The 18,822-nt window shown below is 40.0% G+C and overlaps 1 protein-coding gene across 1 annotated transcript in view; it reads left to right on the top strand.

The window, feature by feature from the left end:
- The window catches only part of LOC124778169 (xaa-Pro aminopeptidase 1-like), a 156,688-nt gene extending 145,645 nt beyond the window's left edge, over positions 1 to 11,043 (top strand). The window contains exons 9-14 of the mRNA XM_047253626.1: positions 3,858 to 4,071; positions 4,746 to 4,979; positions 5,139 to 5,204; positions 5,336 to 5,412; positions 9,967 to 10,062; positions 10,143 to 11,043. Of these exons, the coding sequence (XP_047109582.1) occupies positions 3,858 to 4,071; positions 4,746 to 4,979; positions 5,139 to 5,204; positions 5,336 to 5,412; positions 9,967 to 10,062; positions 10,143 to 10,352 (897 nt within the window). The 3' untranslated portion in view covers positions 10,353 to 11,043. The remainder of the gene's footprint in view (positions 1 to 3,857; positions 4,072 to 4,745; positions 4,980 to 5,138; positions 5,205 to 5,335; positions 5,413 to 9,966; positions 10,063 to 10,142) is intronic.
- The last annotated feature ends 7,779 nt before the right edge of the window (positions 11,044 to 18,822 follow it).

Below are 18,822 nucleotides of genomic sequence, written 5' to 3'. Positions count from 1 at the left end.
AAAAAATTGTTCATCTTTTGAAGCAATCCGCGAATCGATCCAATTTGTGACCTCTTCATTAGATCGGAAGTGTTGGTCAGCCACGCCGTGCACCATTCGTTTAAACAGGTGATAGTCAGAGGGAGCAATGTCTGGAGAATACGGCAGGTGGGGTAGGACTTCCCATTTTAACGTTTCCAAGTATGTTTTGACCTCTTTTTCAAAGTGGGGTCACTTTATTGTGCCTCTCGCTGTATTGCAGCCATTTGTCTTTTAATGCTCTGCCCATATGCATTAACTGCATTCGATAATGAGCACTTGTGATTGTTTCACTTGGCTTTAACATCTCATAATACATGACGCTGAGCTGGTCCCAGCAAACGCAGAGCATGATCTTGGAGCCATTAAATTTGGTTTGGCCGTTGATGTGGAAGCATGGCTGGGATATCCCCATGATTTTTTGCATTTAGGGTTATCGTAATGAACCCATTTTTTGCCCCTGGTTACAATGGGATGCAGAAAACCCTTCCGTTTTTGCCTCTGAAGCAATTGTTCACAAACACACAAACGCCGTTCAACATCTCTTGGTTTCAGCTCACACAGGACCCAAGTTCCTTCTTTCTGAATCATGCCCATAGCCTTGAGAGAGTTGCCACCTATCGGCAAACAGCGGAAGCAAAGTTGTACACCCTGTAAAATGGAGTGAAGCAAAGAGTAGTTACAGTGAAGAAAAGCTGAGATGGAAGAAATTAACATAAATTAAGGTCAGGTGGGTGGCAAGAACCAAGGACATGTTGTAGTGCTAGTTCCCACCTGCAGACTTCTGGGAAACTGGTGTCTGGGGGGAAGAATCCAGATGTCGTGTGTGGTGAAACAGGTGCTGAGGTCACGAACATCATGTTGTAGAGCATGCTCTGCAACAGGATATTGCAAGTTGCCAGTATATACCCTCTGCCTATGCCCATTCACTGTAATTGATGATTTGGTGGTAGTCATGCCGATGCAGAAGGCTGAACAGTGTTTACATAATAGCTGGTTATGACGTGTTGTTTCACAGGTGGCTCTCCCTTTGACAGTATATGTTTTGCCAGTTACAGGGCTATTATAGGTGGTGGCGCAAGTCTTGTAATGGGGATGGTCGCAGGGGTAAGAGCCATAGGGTAGGGAGATGGGTGCAGAAGGAGCATAGGGTCTGACAAGAATATTGCAAAGATAGGGAGGGCGACGGAAAGCTATTCTAGGTGTGCTGGGCAAAATTTCAGAGAGAATGGATCTCATTTCAGGGCATGATTTTAGGAACTCATAGTCCTGTCAAAGTAGCTGATGAAGGCATTCCAGACCAGGATAATACTGTGTCACCAATGGTGTGATCCGAAGCTGTTTTGTGGAGGGATCAGTAGTACCAGGATTGGATGTGATGGCCTGGGAAATCTGTTTTTTTAACTAGGCTGGTGGCGTAATTACTTACAGTGAAGGCTGAGGTGAGAATGGTGGTGTATCGCTGTAAAGAGTCTGCATCCGAACAAATACATCTGCCTCAGATGCCAAGGCTGTATATTAGGGAATATTTGACATGGAACTAATCTTTGCTTCACTCCATTTTAGTTTTCTACATCTTTCATTTCTTTCCCATCTATTTTCACCACCCTGCCCCCTTCCCACCTCTGTTACATACAATGCACTTAGCTTTTCACTCTTATTAACTTGCGCACAATGTTTTAGTAGTAATCTCTGTCTTGCATATTACCCTGTCTTCCACCTTTAAGGGGAAGCTCAAAAAATCCACTCAAGCGATATACTATCATATGATTTCCATGCGTGAAAATCCTCGACACGAGTATTGCCCAGAGGGAGAATACAGCTGGTGCAAGTGGCAGAAACAAACAGCCCTTGGAATGGAACATGAACCGCACCCTACTCCATTGCACCCTGACGTAAAGAAGGAAATTCTTCCAATATGTAAAGATTTATCAAGGGCTGAATTACTGAAGAGATGTTCAGGTGGCCACACACAAAATGTGAATGAAAGTTTTAATTCCACTATTTGGCGAATAGCTCATAAACACTTGCACTCCTGACTAAAAGTCATTGAATTGGCAATATATTTAGCGGCGGACTTATTCCATGAAGGAAATTCATCCCTTCTGATGGTCATGAACGAGGCAGGAATTGTAAGAGGCATGGAAAGCTTCAATTATGCCAAACAAATCGATAACCAGTGCGTGAGCTGGAAGAATTGACGTAGCTCATTGGAATCAAAGGAAGGTCAGAAAGCATTGCTGCAAGCGTAAAACAAAGCCTGTGAGGAAGAAGGATTACTATGCGGTGCTCAAATCGCAGATTAATTGGTAAGCATTTTACATTATTGGTAACTTCCTTGAATTTCTAGTTTCCGAGAATTTATTTTTCAATCGCGTTTATCTATAAATGACTTTTTTCACATTTGTGTGCAGCCTAACTCAAAAAGTATAGAACTGATCATTATGAAAATTGATAGTCTGATTCTTTATAAAATTACGAATTATATGAACCAACTTGTGAGAAGATATCATGCTTTTAAGGGTATTTTTCTTTGCACATTTAGAGGCAAAAATCATGAAAATCGAAGTAAATTGTTCCCACGTCTGCAAAATTTTAAATTTTCATAATTTTCACCTGCATTGAGGTTAATATTCTTAGAAAATAAGTTATTAATGTAAAATCAAAACCTTTTCCATTTCAGGTGAAAATCAGAATGACTGCACTGTACACAATTTGAGAACTTTACTCACAACCTTCAGGAGGCATCAGAGCGTAACTTTGTTATTTTTGGCTGAAATTATTTAAAAAAACTGTTCAAAATATGAATGAAATTATGTCAAAATTTGATTAAATTCTAATTAATTCTTCCCACCCAAAACAATCCCAAAAAATCACTGTCAAACAGCCTTCTAATGTGGTTTCCCCCCTTAAGCTCTCAGGTTTTCAAATCTCATCCAATGCAGTCCCCAACAATCAGTCTTTCCTTCTCATCTTGTACGGGAAGTCTCCCCTTACCTGCAGTTCTAGGTGACTTTCCCAAAATCTACTCCTTTTCCTAGACCTCTCCAGTCCTTTTCCTTCACCCATTTTCCTTTGACTCCGACAGCTTGTCAATCACCGCAGTCTTTTATATGTGCATTCTGCCGCCGCTTGGTGAGTAGTTTTTTTATCTATCCAATTAAACAAAATTTGTTTTAGCTATTTCTATTGCTAAATGGACAAAGACTGGGGAGATATTGCCTTAACTGAACACGACATTTTCAGTAGTAATTTGTGAAAGTGGGGATTAGCAAAGGTTGAGGCCAGGGAGACGAAGGATATGTTGTAGGGAGAGTTCCTGCCTACACAGTTCAGAAGAGCTGGTATTGGTAGGAAGTATCTAGATGGCACAGGCTGTGAAGCAGTCATTAAAGTGAAGCAGAACATGCTGAGTGTAATGTTCTGCAACTGGGTGGTCCAGCTGCGTCTTGGTCACAGTTTGGAGGCGGCCATTCGTTGGACAGGCAGCTTGTTAGTTATCAGGCCCATGTACAAAGCATTACAGTGGCTGCACCTTAATTAGTAGATCACATGGCTGCTTTCACAGGCAGCCCTGCCTGTGATTGGATAGGAGATGCCTGTGACAGTTCTTTTTGGCAGCAGTAGGGAAATCAACCATGAAAATCTTCCAGTAATTCTCAAACTTTGTCATTTTATATGAGGACATAATATTAAAACTCTTGTAATCTCTGTAAACTTAGTTACCACCGCTAGTTATTTCACAGCTAGTAACATGAATAAGCCCCGCTGTGATTACATACATACTAGGAAAGTTACCTTGGTAAAACTGTCTTATTAATCGTGACTGAATGTTTCAGATGAAAGATGGCTTCATTTGGGATGAACTCACTGTAGCAGAAACAGTAGACGAGTTTCGCAGGGAGCAAAAGCTGAGTCGTGGGCCTAGTTTTGCTACAATTGCAGGATTTGGTCCCAATGGAGCATTACCACACTATGAGCCAAACAACATCACTAGCCTCACAATTGATAACAGTAGCATGCTTGTGCTTGACTCTGGTGGACAATATTTAGGTAAGTGAAACCAAGTGGAAGATAATGTTTTAAAAACTTTTACTAATTTCTAAGCTACATCCATGATTTATTATTATTTAAAAAAAGATTCACATTATAACTTGCAAGTCATACATATTTGGAAACACCAATTTCTTAGCAAATGGCAATTGATGTGATAGTACATAACCACGCAAAAAAAAATCAAAAAGCAGGAAATGATTAAGTGGCAGCAATGATCAGAATAAATGGTGGTAACTTCTAAACTGACCAATTAATTGTCCAACAATCTATAAAAGCACTTGCTTCAGATAACAAATGCCTCTATGAGTAGCAGTGGTGATGGTAATTGTGGTGACAGAATTGTTTGGGCACCCGATGTAAAGATCTTTACCAACTATACTAAAAATCTGGTTATAAAATGACGAAAGAGCTCAAACAAGAAGATATTAAAATTCTACAGCAGATACATGTGGCTGGCTGACCCATTAAACTAAAAAGGGATGAACCAGGCTCTATAAAACATGTTAAATTTCTGAGAGTTTTGTCAGACGCAGATATGTAGGTGCAATTTGCTGTGGCTTGTAATGTAATTGCAAAGGCTTCCAAATAATGTGGCATTAAAAATTTCTTTTTGTTTACAGGACTTAAGGTACAAAGTTTTCATACTTAGCATTAATCTTTTTTTTTTCCAGATGGGACAACTGATGTCACACGCACTTTGCATTTTGGGGAACCCACAGACTTTCAGAAAGAAGTATACACACGTGTATTAATTGGTTCCATACAGATGGCCTCGTTGATATTTCCAGAGGATGTACAAACATCAAACATAGATGTACTTGCCCGTGCTCCTTTGTGGAAAGTTGGTCTTGATTATCAGCATGGCACAGGGCATGGAATAGGTTCTTATCTAAGTGTACATGAATGTAAGTAATAAAACAGTCCTAAAATGACTTCGTTTAAAAAGGTTTTCAATCTAAGATTATGTATCACATATGCATATTGTCATCAATCACTTTAAAAGATATTTCTTACCCCTAAGCATTTTGTGGAAGGACATAAATTGGACTAATGGTATTTTGCAGCTCCAATTATAGTAGTGTACAGCACAGGAAATGAGACATTCCAGAAGGGTCAGTTCTTCTCTAATGGCAAGTATTCCTAAAACTCTAATCTTTAATTTACTGAAACAATTTTCATTCAAATGATACGAAACAATAACAAAAGTAATATACTAAAAGCTAATTTTTAGTAAATCTATTTTCATTGAAACATCTTTCAGAACCTGGTTACTATAAGGAAGGTCACTTTGGCGTTCGTCTAGAAAACATCTTGGAAGTAGAACGAAGACAAACGGAGGTATAAAGCATTTGTGGATAACATATTCAACCTTTCATATTGGTGGTATTTTGTCAGGATATGGTGTGATTCTTACACTTACACAAAATATGTTTTTGATAAAAAGTTGAGGCATGTTATAGAAAAAAGCTGTCACATTTATATGTACATAAGTATCAAAACCATACACTTTATTATTCTGTCATTAGCATTTGAGAAATGAGGTTAAATAAAATTGTAACCATATTGAATTAAAAATTTCAACCAAGTGCAATTTTGCTTTAAATAGCTTTATTCAGAGACTCATGATGACAGGTTTCAGACTTGAAAATTCCATCTTCAGATGCCGTGGAATTTGCTTCTGTATTACATTGTACAACCAAAATTCTATATATTCTTTGGAAAATCCATGATGGAATGTAAAAATCTTACGAAAAAGGCAGTTACTACTCACCATATAGCAGAGATGCTGAGTTGCAGATAGTCAAGAAAAAAAGGCTGTTAGAAAGTGACTTTTCGAGTAGATATTCATCCAGCACAGAACAGAAATTTTTAGTTTTAGTTCTGGACTCACCAAAAGACCAACATCTGCTCTTTCCTTCATAACCTCAACACTTACTGCCAAACCCAGTTCACCTCGTTCTCACCTCAACAATGCACCTTCCCAGATGTCGATCCCCAACTCTCAGATGGCTCCATAAATATGTCTGTTCATTTCGAGCACACCAACCACCAACAATACCTCCACTTTGAAAGCTGTAACCTATTCCATGTCAAAAAGAGTCTCTTCCTTACAGCCTCACCATCCATGGACATTCCATCTGCATTGGAAAGCAAGAGTTGCACAAATATACCGATAATCTTACCAGAGCCTTTATTGACAGACAATATCTTATCCAGCTCATACAAAAATCTCTCTTCGTCTGGCACCAATAAACCTGTTGACTGACAACCTTCTCTGATGTTGTTCATCCATTATCAGCCAGGCATTGAAAAGCTCAACTGTATCCTTCACCAGGATTTTGACTGCTTCTCATTGAATCTTGAGATAAGGGATATCCCACCTAAAACACCCAACATTGTGTTCTGCCGCCAACCCAACCTACAGAATATCCTTGACCACCCCTGTTTTAGTCCGGCACCGCATGGGTCATTCCGTACTGGAAGACTTGTCCCATACAACCATCTACCACCTCCAACCGCAATTGCAATCCAGTCATAGGCATTTGCCATCCTATAAAAGGCAGAGCCACATGTCAAAGCAGCCATGCTGCAATTCCTGTGCAGCATTCTAGGGCATGGTAGGTGACCAACTCTCTACTTGCATGAACAGCCACTGCCAAACAGTTGCCAACAGCAAACTTGACTATCCAGAAGCCTAACTACAACCAAAGATACTTCAATAGCTGCGTCATTACACATGCCATTTGGATATTCCCTTCCAGCACAACTTTCTCTCAACTACAAAAGTGAGAATTCTCTCTCCAGCCATATCCTGCTTTCTCACAATTCTCCTAGCCTAAAAGTCTGCTAACCTGTTTCCCATTGCCTCACCTTACCTTTTTCCACACTACTCCTTCCCCAACTAGATTGTGTACTGCCTTCTCCCATCATCTTCCACCCTCCCCACCCGACCCCCATTTTCTCTCTCTTTTCCCCTTTCCTCCTCACTCAACTCCATCTTGCCCCCTCTCCATCTTTCTATATCTACCCTCTCATAACTCCTGTCATCTTCTTGTGCAGCTGCTGAGTCATATGTTTTTCCCACTCCTGCCTCACACTACCTTGCCCCCACCCCCTTGCCTTGTGTGTCCTTCCCTATCACATGCCCCCATCCGTTGGTCCAGGTAACTGCTCTCAACAAACAGCTCGGCAGTGTGTGTGTGTGTGTGTGTGTGTGTGTGTGTGTGTGTGTGTGTGTGTGTGCGCCTTTCTATTACAAAAAGAGCCAAAACTCGAAAGCTACTGAACAGTACTTTCTGTCACATGTGTCTGCACCACACATAGCCTGCTAAAGGCGAGTAGTTGCTTTCCCTTATCTTATGTTTCACTTAAGATTTAGAGTGCCACATCATTGTTGTCATATGGTTCTTACACCAAGGTGGGTAGGATGTTTTCAGATGCTTTGCCTACATATCCTTTCCTTTCAAAATTCTTTGTTAACCTGCCCCATCTACCTCTTTCTTGGATGTCCAGACACATTCCTTTCTAATACTGACGCACAATTTAGTTGGACTGCATCCACTTCACATGACCAAACTGCTTCAGTCTCGCTGCTCTAAGGCTTTCCTCCATGGTCACTTCCACTTGCAGGTCTTTCCATATGTCTTCATTTCTGATTTCATCTTTGCCCTTTCTAGAGTAAAACCAAGGAATTTTTATTTAACATATTTTTGACGTGTGGAATAATCGGGTCTACTGCTGGATGTTTGTGCCGCTCTGGCACAATATTTCGGCCATGTAACTCGTTGCCTTCTTCAGGTGCTACCTGGACAAGATCCTCCAATACGGCAGTCTCTGGCACAATATTTCAGCCACGTAACTCGTTGCCTTCTTCAGGTGCTACCTGAGACTGCCGTATTGGAGGATCTTGTCCAGGTACCACCTGAAGAAGGCAACGAGTTACATGGCCGAAATATTGTGCCAGAGCGACACAAACATTCAGCAGTAGACTCGATTATTCCACATGTCAAGATCTTGCCGGGAAAGCCTGAAGAGTTATAACATATTTTTATTTGAGTTATGTGTCTGTTCATCCAGTTTAAGGTTTTCCATGGTTTCCCTAAATTGTTTACACAAATGCCAAGATGGTTTCTTTGAAAAGGACACTGTCAATTTCCTTCTCCATCCTTCACCTGATCCAAGTCTGTGCTCGACGGCCACAGTATAGAAAAAAATATATCAATTTATTGTATGACTTATGATAGATAGAATGTTAACATTCAGTGAAGCAGGAGAAAATTTTCCACAGAAACAATAATTTATACCACAAATGATTTTATGCCTCAAGGCAGTTAATTTGAAGAACATTTGTGTACCCATTTTCAGCAGTTATCCCTTGAGCAATGAGGTTAAAGTCATTTGCAAGAAATTACTTAACTATGTTTTTACTAGCATCAGACACCTTTCGCCTTTTATATCAGTGTATCAGTAGGGCTGCTGCACTCCAAAATTTTGTAGAAGGATTCATTCCACAATTGTGGGTACGTTAATGTACAACTACAAAATTTATCTTTTTGAATAACTTCATAGTAAAACAGCTCTAATGATGCTTCAGCCCAAGAAGCAAAATGTCTCAGGCAATGATAAAGGAAAAATAATTACATGCTGATAAGTTGCTTAATCTCATTAGTATATACTGTAGTTTTGATTCGTTCAGTCAAAAAAGCACTGAGAAAAAATAACTCTCATATTTGTAGGAACTGAGTGGATGCTGACTTACCTGTTTTAATAGCTGTTAATAGTTGAGAGAGAGAGAGAGAGAGAGAGAGAGATGCGGCACTGGTATTTGCTTAAGCGATTTGAGGAAACCCTGGAAAAATTCAATCTAGATGAATTCAGTGTGTTGACTACAGTGCCACCTCACTCTGTATGGCAGGAATAGTCGTATGGCCCCACAGTGAGTGCTGTGGAGTGCTCCAGATGCAACTATCATTCTTCTGTCTTTTGATTCTGTATAAAAGCTTAGCACATGGGCACTGATTCAGTCAGGTAATTTGCTGGTCCACTCGATGGGTGAAGAAATTTCCCACTGATGTCAGGGAGAAATTCATCTGTTTTCTTGCCTACGTCTGAAGTGCCCAATTTATTTGGTCACAGTTGTAACGTGAGATCTTGTATCAATATTTTTGTAATGGCCCCTCAGTTCCAAGCATCCTTTAAACTTCAATCTGACCACCTTTCTCTAAGAAATTATAGGGCTTAATGTTTCCCAATTTCCAAGTCCACAGGAATATTCCTAAAATTACCAACAATGCATCATTTGGGGTCATTTGGTCAGCACCTGTTAATCTCACTAGCACACCTCACTGCATTCTTCCCACTTGTGACACCAACTTCAGTAGTCTGCGCAAGAAAATTTGCCATAACCTGCAAAATTACTTCTTTTGAGAGACTTGATTAACTTTGTAACCTCTTCCCTGAAGTAAATCCAAAATACCGATGTAAAGTAATGGAATAATTTCTATGCTTGTCTTTTTTCATCCCCCCCCCCCCCCCCCCCCCAGCTTTAATCAACAGTTATGAAGATAGCATAACATAAGACTGACTATGTTTATGTGAACATAACAGGTTACTCAGTAAGTTACTTAATATTCTTTAGGAATTTTTTTTAAAAATTAAAATTTTATAATTTTTAAATTATCATTTGGAGCAATGTGTCCGAAATGTTTTTCAATCACTGTGAGTAAGTTTACTGACTTGTTTAGATATTGCGGGCCTGCCCAGTCAAGTGAACAATGAAATATTCCTGCTTGCTCTGACTTTTAAGTATAATTTAATTATGAAGAGTCATGTGACTTTTACAGTGTATATACTTGCAGTCTGGCATTAGTTATCTCCCATCTTATTTTCCAGCACCAATCTCACAAGACCTATTATGGGTTTAAAACTGTAACACTTGTACCATATGAACCAAAACTTATAAAGGAAGAAATGCTTACCAGCGAACAAGTAAGTCCATTCAAAATCAGAAACACACATTTTATTCATTATAACTTATTTGCTGTACTAATATGTACTTGTGTTACCAGAGGGACTGGCTGAATGAATACAACTCACAGATTCGAAGCTTAGTGGGAGCAGAACTGAAACACCAGAAGAGAATGAAGGGCTTTTATTGGATGATGTCAAAAACAGGATATGTGCCTCCATATTGTGCACGATATAACAGGGCAACAGCTTATATTCCATTATGCAAGATGTTCATTTTTTTTGCTATGTTGATATGTTGGCTCTTTTAAAACATCAGATACACATACGATGTTCACAGACCATAATAAAATAAAATAATCTGATGGTATGAGTTGCTGGAAAATCACATTTTTGAAATGCACAGAATGTGAGCAAAACTTTATTTTGGCATATTAAAATTTCAAAGCATGAAGTCATTTTTACATGTTGTTAAGATGTCATGAATAGCCTCACCCCTGAGCAAAGGGCTTCTATTTTTTTCCTTGAAATGTGCAATGAAATATTTTTACTACTGTTATTTATTCATAGGTATATAAGCATGAAACAGTCAAAGGGTAATAAAATTTATTAAAGGTACAATAAAAATGAAGAAACATTTTGGCAGTTGTAGTTGTGGATTTCAATGTTTATAAAGGTTGACAAGCAAAACTGAAACACACATCTTAATCAAAACTCCTTGGGCATCTGTCAGCTATGTTTCTGCAGATGAGACACGTTTAATGCCATCTGCTATATCCCTGTGTAGTACTACTACCACGGAAGTCACTGTGGAGGAAATGTGGTATATATGGGAAAGGTGTGTTTATACATTGTAATACGAAACTGTAACAGAAAATCATAAAATAAAAGTACATAATATGAAAAGCAATAAATTTCAGAAAGACTTGGATTGCATAACCAACTGACCCCATGAAGAAGGAACACATGATTTCAATATAGTGAAAAATACAGGTAAACTTAGCAGAGGTAGTTAGGAAAAGAAAAGCAAAAGAATTATTACAGAGACATGAAAAAGTTGGAATGGAAGACAAGAGCAAGTACTAGAACTATAAGGAGGGTGTAGAATTAGTCAAGACTGGGAGAGATACGAGATGGCGGTTAAAGGAATCAAATGCACACTGCAAAGTAGGTTACAATCAGCAGAGATCTGAAATATTAATTTAGGGAGCAACTACCATGATGGTTTGAGTTGCTATCTACTTCCTCTACTGTGTTCCAGAACACTGCAGTGAACTGGTCTGTTGTATGAGTAGCTTCTACTAATGTAGAATATTAGAGATACCACAAGATTTGCCACTAACAGATATGAAGTGGATAGTAGTAGGCGGAGTCCTTCTCCACACACACACACACACACACACACACACACACACACACACACACACACACACATTCATTTTGAAGTTAGGACAGCAATATGTGAAATGGTGCTGAGAGGTATTTGAGAAGTGATTATTGTGCCTCAGAAGAATTCTGCCTACTCTAAATACGCCCTATGGACCCTACATAGCCTTCAGCGACATCCATCTCTAAAATATTCATGTTGCACATCAGTTAATCTGAACACAATTTCAGGTTTCTGCACTATGCTGACCAACACAATGCTTTATGTAAGAATGAAACAGCACAAGTAAATATTATACACATTAACATACAGCACCATGTTGTAGAACTCACTCTGCAACACAATGATGTAGACTTTGCTATGTTACAGACTAATGATTCAATCTTGAGTGTCCCTCTCTATACCAGTTCTTTACAACTCCATATATGAAAATACATTATAAAACAAGTACTCAGTACTGATGATACCAAAAAAAGGAGTTCTAATCTGTTGCACCTTCTTTTCTGCTACTTTCTTCCACTTCTAAAAATAAAGTACACTTTTGAACAATGGAAAATCCAGGATGGAATGTGGGGCAATATTATGAAAAGGATTGTCACAGATAGGCACATCGAAAAGAGTGTCAGCAAATGAGCTTTTGGGCAATAAGACCGTCGTCGAAAGCAGACAATGCGCGCGCATACGCGCATGCACCCCCCCCCCCCCCACACACACACGCACAGCTGCACGCGCGCGCAAATGTAACTCAGACACACACAACCACAGTCTCTGGCTGCTGTAGCCAACTGTCAGGCTACAGCGACCAGAGACTATGGTCATATGTGTATGAGCTGCATTTGTATTTTATTGTCTGTTTTCACTGAAGGCCTTGTTGGCTGAAAGCTCGTTTTCTGACAATCTTTGTTGTGCCTATCTGCGACTCAGCATCTCCAATATATGATGAGTAGCAATGATTCTTTTCATAATGTTGTTAAAGTACACTTTTATAATTCTGTATGACAGTAGCTTTTTTTTCTTCTCTCTTCATTACTTTCCTGCTTTCCCCCCTTCTTTTTGATTTTCCTTTTCCTGACCAATTATTCCCAGTAGCCATGTCTTTATCTTGTACAGTGTAAACTGTCTGACATTGTTCCAGAAACTTATCAAGATATCCCCAACCACCTGACTAAACTGTCTTCTTATCCACTGGTCCCAGATGATTTCTACGTTTCATGTGACATTTTTCCATTTAGGCTATATTTATTTTGACCAGTTCTTCATTTAACAACTATTTTCAATTTTTAAGCCATTACTGAGTGATGAGATAGAAGAAGATTCCATACATAAGAAAATGACTGAGAATTCACATGATGTGCTTCCATTAGTTGGCTGTGGTACCCACCATGAAGTAAATTTTCTTGTTAAATAACATCTCTCCTCATTGATTTGAACTACTGTTGTACCATCAAAAACTGAATTTGCCTTTTTTTCCAAACAATTTAATCAGACATTCCATAGAAGCTTTCATTAGCCTATGTTGTCCTAGGAATATGAAACAGAAGAGAGACATGTGCTCCTTACCATAAAGCTGACACATTAAGTTGCAGATAGGCATTATTAAAAGACACTTACACATAAGCTTTCAGCCATATCCTTCATCACATGTTTAAGAGAGACACATTACTTCAACATCAGAGTAAGTACAGAAGGAAGTAAATATATATTGGTGTTATCATTATTTTTATTCATGATTAGATGTGACAGTAAATAAAAGTAAGTGTAGAACAGAAAAGAAAAATGTTAATTCACTTTTAAAATAGCCGCAAACGGTAATAAGCAAGTATCAGTTTTATTGTACCGTTATACTCATGATTATATGTGACAGTAAATAAAAGAAAATAAAGAAAGTTGCAGTGACTAAAAAGCAACATGATGTGTTTAAGAGATTCAACTGAAGACACAGCAAAAAGGGACTGTGAATAAAGAATTGTCAGTGTGTGGATTACAATTGCCAGTCAGAATGAATGAGTCAACAGACCGCTACATAATAACAAAGCTCTGAAGTCAAGTTTGCATCACAGGAAGATAAAAGTATGAATCAATTGAGAAAATAGTTGTCAATTGCTTGACTTGTTGAACTAGGAAGCTGCAATGAAGACAGTGTGATCAAACATCCAATATCCCACCCTCCGTGGTAATAACTCAAGGAATAAAGATAATATCTGAACAAAAAAACAAACAAACATCAAACATTTTGCTTGGAAACACCACGTAGGAATATCAACAATGTAGGGAAAGATAAATTGCTCCTTACCATAAAGCTGACACATTAAGTTGCAGATAGGCATTATTAAAAGACACTTACACATAAGCTTTCAGCCATATCCTTCATCACAAAAAAAGAAAAACACACCAATCATTCACATAAGCAAGAAAACCTCAATCACACATGATCTCCAACTCTGGGAGGTCAGGCCGGAGTTGGCCACATGTGTGAGGTGTGCTTGCTTGCGTGAATGAATAGTGTGTGTTTCTCTTTTTCTGACAATGGCTGGGGCCAGAAGCTTATGTATAAGTGTCTTTTAATTGTGATTGCCTGCAGCTTAATGTGTCATCTCTACAGCAAGTAGAAATCTATCTTTTCCTACATTGTAAAGATTTTACTTGAATTTTTAATTTAATGAGAATAACAATTCACCGAATAGTTGACCAGGTGAATCGTCAACAGGCACGTAAGCAAACTGAGAATATTGCTAGCTTTCGGATGGAAACCTTCTTCATAGCTACACACACACACACACACACACACACACACACACACACACACACTCCATACACACCTCAAAAGCTGTATTGTTCTAGATGGCTAAATTGTGCTGGCATTGCAGCTCAAAGGAGGTGGAGTGTTCCAAGGAGTATTGGGGACGGGTGGCTGGATGACGGCAGAGAAAGGCACCCAGAAGTAAGGATAGAAATGTAGCACCATTAAGCACATTCTGGCTGGAGGAAGGGGGACTTGTGTGCAATGCAAAATGATGGGGAAGGGGTTGAGAGGTGGAGGCAGATCAGAGGAAAGGGGAGACTAAGTAGAAGAGGCTGTGAGAACAGGATGAGTGGGTTAGGGTCATGGGGCAGCAGTTGGATGACTGTGGGGTAGGGACTAGTGCAGATTAAGGCAAGGAGGCTTATGGGATCAAAGGATGTGTTGCAAGGATAACTCCGATCTAGGTAATTCAGAGAAGCTAGTATTGGGGGAAAGGATCCAGATGCGGCAAGACTTGTGTTGCAACTACTGAAAGAGAGCATGTTGTGCTCAGCGGTGTTTTCTGCCGCTGGGTGGTCAACTCTGAACTTTGCAGGTGCTGTCCAACCACGCAAATGACCACTGCCAAACCGGGACCAAAAGCGGAGTTGACTAGCCATTGGCAGATCAAACTGCTGACCACCCATTGGCAGAACACACTGCGGAGTACAATATGCTCAATTTCAAAGGGTGCTTCATCTTCTTCTTTATTTACGTCTTTAGGGTGTGGGCAGAGAGTACTTTCTGTACCACTGTTACTTACTTCATTTCCTGTTCCAGCCGCAAATGGTCCTTGGGTTGAACAACTGTTGGCAAACCACTGTGTGAAGTCGAATCTATCTAGTTTTACCTTCTTGACCATTCTCCTAGGAAGTATACACTCAGAATTTAAACAGTAAACAACCTATGCCATCTGGATCCTTGTCCCAACACAAGCTTCCCTGAATTAAACTGCAATGGTTAGCACACTGGACTCACATTCGAGAGGATGACAGTTCAAATATGCATCTGTGACTATCCTGATTTAAGTTTTCTGTACTTTTCTTAAACTGCTCCAGACAAATGCTGGAATGGTTCCTTTGAGAGGGCACAGCCAATTTCCTTCCCCATCCTTGAAATGTTCCATCTTATGTTCAGTCTCTAAGGACCTCAATGTCAACAGGACATTAAACCCTAGTCTTCATTTCTTTCTTTGAATTACATGATGGGAGTTGTCCTTTGAACATGTCCTTTGATCCCGTAATCCTCCCAGCCTTAATCTCTGTTAGCCCATGCCCCACAGTCACCTCCATCTTTCCCTCTGACCCTAATTTCACTCATCCTGCACTCACCCACATGCTCTTCTCTAGCCTCTCCCTTCCTGTGTTCTATTAACCCTTGCAATCCACTCACGGAGCAAGGTGGCGTAGTGGTTAGCACACTGGTCTCACATCCGGAATAATAACGGTTCAATCCCGCGTCCGGCCATCCTGGTTTAGGTTTCCCACGATTTCCCTACCAAGCAAATGCCGGGATGGTTCCCTCGAAAGGGCATGGCCGACTTCCTTCCCCAATCCAATGACCTCTCTGTTTGGTCTCCTCCACTTCATCATGTGCTCAGTTCAGTTGCCCCTGCCTGTGGCTCAAAAGAGTTCACAGGTGCCACATTCTGATCCTCTGCCTCTTGCTAACAGGTGTTATCCACCTGCCCCAACCCTCCCTCTTGTTCCCTGTCTCCTGCCTCACTGACCAATTCATTTGACAAAATCTCTCACTCAAATTGAGATGCAGTACCCGCACAGTGTAGTCAGCCAGAACAATGTAGCCCTAGAGGTATGTGTACATGTAGTCTATAGTTTGGAAGGAGGGTTCAACTGAAAGCTAGCACAGTTCTTTATCTTTGTTTTGTGTCTGTCAGTAACTCAGCACCTCAACTATTCAGTAAGTTGTTATCTTTACTCCTTAAATTATTTATATTCCACCAAGCTAATATATCAAAGAAAATAATCAATTTTTGAAAATATAGTTTGACTGGATTGATAAAAAAATCTACTCACCAAGTCGCTGCAGGAGAAAATATACATAAATGTATTGAAATATGTAAGCTTTCAGAGCCAGCAGTTCCTTATTCTGGCAGAAGTGTTGAATGGGAAGGACAAGGGGTGAAGGAAAAGGACTGGTGAGGTTTAGGAAATGGGGAGAGTCCGAAAAAGTTGTCCAGAACCCCAGGTCAGGGAAGACTTGATGGATGGGATGGGAAGGAAAGACTCGAGATCAGCAATCAGATACGTACTGATTGAGGAAATGTTCAGCAGCAGACAGATCATGGATGTGGTGGATGTTGGTATAGATGGAGGTGGCATCATTGGTGACAAGCGAGGTGTGTGATGGGAGTAGGACAGGCACAGACCTCAGATGGTCTAGAAAATAATTGCTGTCTGTAAGATAGGAGGGAAGTCTTTGTATTACTGGTTGCAAGTGTTGATCAACTAATGCAGATACAATTTCAATGAGTGCTTTGAAGCCAGTAACTATGGGACAGCCAGGGTGATTGGGTTTCTGGATCTTAAGAAGGTAGAAGATTGGAGTCCTTGGTTCGGGTGGTGTAAGAAGTTATATGGATTGAGGTGTTAGGGGCCAGAGATGTTAAGGAGGGTCTGTAGGCCAGCTTGAATCACAGGGATGGGATCCTGATGTCAGATGCTGTATGTAGAGCTGTCAGACAGCTGGCGTAGACCGTTGTTTACATACAACTGTTGATCAAGTACCACAGTGGTAGATCCCTAAATCGCTAGGAGGATAATGATGGAGTCATTAGGTTTTAGACAATGAGAGCCTGGAGTTCTACGGTGGACAGCTTCAGGTTATATTGGAGGGACCTGAGGAAGGGTTGTGAACCAATGTTGGGTGTTAGTCTTGTAAGGAACAATTTTGAGGTTGTGGCAGTGCATCAAGTTGAATCATGATTGGAACGTTCAAAGCAGGGTTCAATATCAGGTTTGTTGTTGGAAAGGTTTAGGAATTAGGTTGGAAAATTAAATTTCCAGTAGACATTGTGTGTGAAGGAAAGTAGGTCCTTCACCAAAACCACATGATTAAATGCAGATTTATGGGTGAAAGTGACACCTTTGAATAATACAGATAACTGAGGAGGGGAGAGGTTAAGAACACTGTGCTGTTCTGGCTGGTTCTTGTGATCATGAGTTATCATTGCTCTAGAAGACATTAGTGAAGGCTGGGAGACATTAATCAGGTTATCCAAGCTCAGTTTGCAGACAGGAGAGGTGGTTGATATTGTGGCTGTTTAGGAAGCTGGAGAGGGACAGGACAGGAAAAACCACTATTGATGTAGTTTAGGAGAAGGTGGGATAGCTTTTTGAGGCGAAGCCTGGCCTGTTGTTGCATTCTGAACTTGGTTTGCTGAATGATACCATCCAATGAAACAAGAGATGCCAGATAAGCGCAAGATTTTGTATGAGAGAAGTCTGGTGGAGAAGAAATTAACAGATGAGACACATAGGACACAGATTAGCCACATAACTGCAAGAAATTGCTGTACTTGGAATTGTAAGGGGAGCTGGTGTAGAACAGGATTACATCCAGAAATGGGGACTTTCAATGTCCCAGGGTCGAGCAGGCTTCAAGAAACGGAATGTGAGACCTTAGTTCTGATAGTGCAAAATCATGTTTTTGAAAGAACCAAATGTAATATTTGATGGGATTCGTCATGGCAAGAGAGGAAGGCTGGAGTGTTAAGAGATGTTGGAAGTGGCAAAAAAGAAGCAGAGGCAGGGGAAAAGAGAAAAAAAAGGAAGAAAAGCAAGGGAAAAGATTACAAAAATTTGTATAAAAATCACAAGAACAGAAAATGGTTAACAAGAGGTAATGAGTGGGTGAGAATTTCTTGCCAGAAAAGATGACTGTAGGAAGAAATTATGACTGGAAAAAAAATTGCAATTGGACAAGTTGTGAAAACAGACAATTGTTACAGAAATAAACAGGCTCACTAGGTTACTTAGTTCTATCGTATATTTCATAATTGAGACACCCACAATTCTTTTCTACAGGTTATTGTCAGTCAGAGTCAGATAGTAAGCACCCCCCCCCCCCCCCCCCCGTCTCTCTCTCTCTCTCTCTCTCTCTCTCTCTCTCTCTCTCTCTCTCTCTCTCTCCCCCCCCCCTCCCCCCCTTTTCCTCTTCCCCTCCAAACACAAACTACACACTGTAAATGGAAAAGACAGCCTTCACCAAGACCTCTTCATTGGTCCCATGTTCTGCCACAGGCAAGGAGAGTGTATAAAGACTTGGTATGCAACTGATTTGTACCAAAGTTATCTATTTATGATGGTGTTCAGATATCTTTATTCAATGCAATTTGATATCAATAACACCACAAAAACATCTGTGAACAGTTACAGCCAACTCAAATGTTGTAAATTTAATAACTATGCCTTGGATGCCAGATTCTAGCCCAAGAATCTAATCTGAAATAACTGTGTTGTTCTGATTACACTAGTTTTCTGTGGCACAAATAACTGATGGACCACTCAGTAAAAATGCAATATCATATTCTCCATATTCGAATAACATGTAGTTTTAAATTAAAATGATTCACATAAGAGTATTGTATAAA

This window comes from Schistocerca piceifrons, chromosome 1, assembly GCF_021461385.2.
Source record: "Schistocerca piceifrons isolate TAMUIC-IGC-003096 chromosome 1, iqSchPice1.1, whole genome shotgun sequence".
In the NCBI taxonomy this organism is placed as follows: Eukaryota; Metazoa; Arthropoda; class Insecta; order Orthoptera; family Acrididae; genus Schistocerca; species Schistocerca piceifrons.
This window is presented reverse-complemented; position numbering and strand designations above follow the sequence as displayed.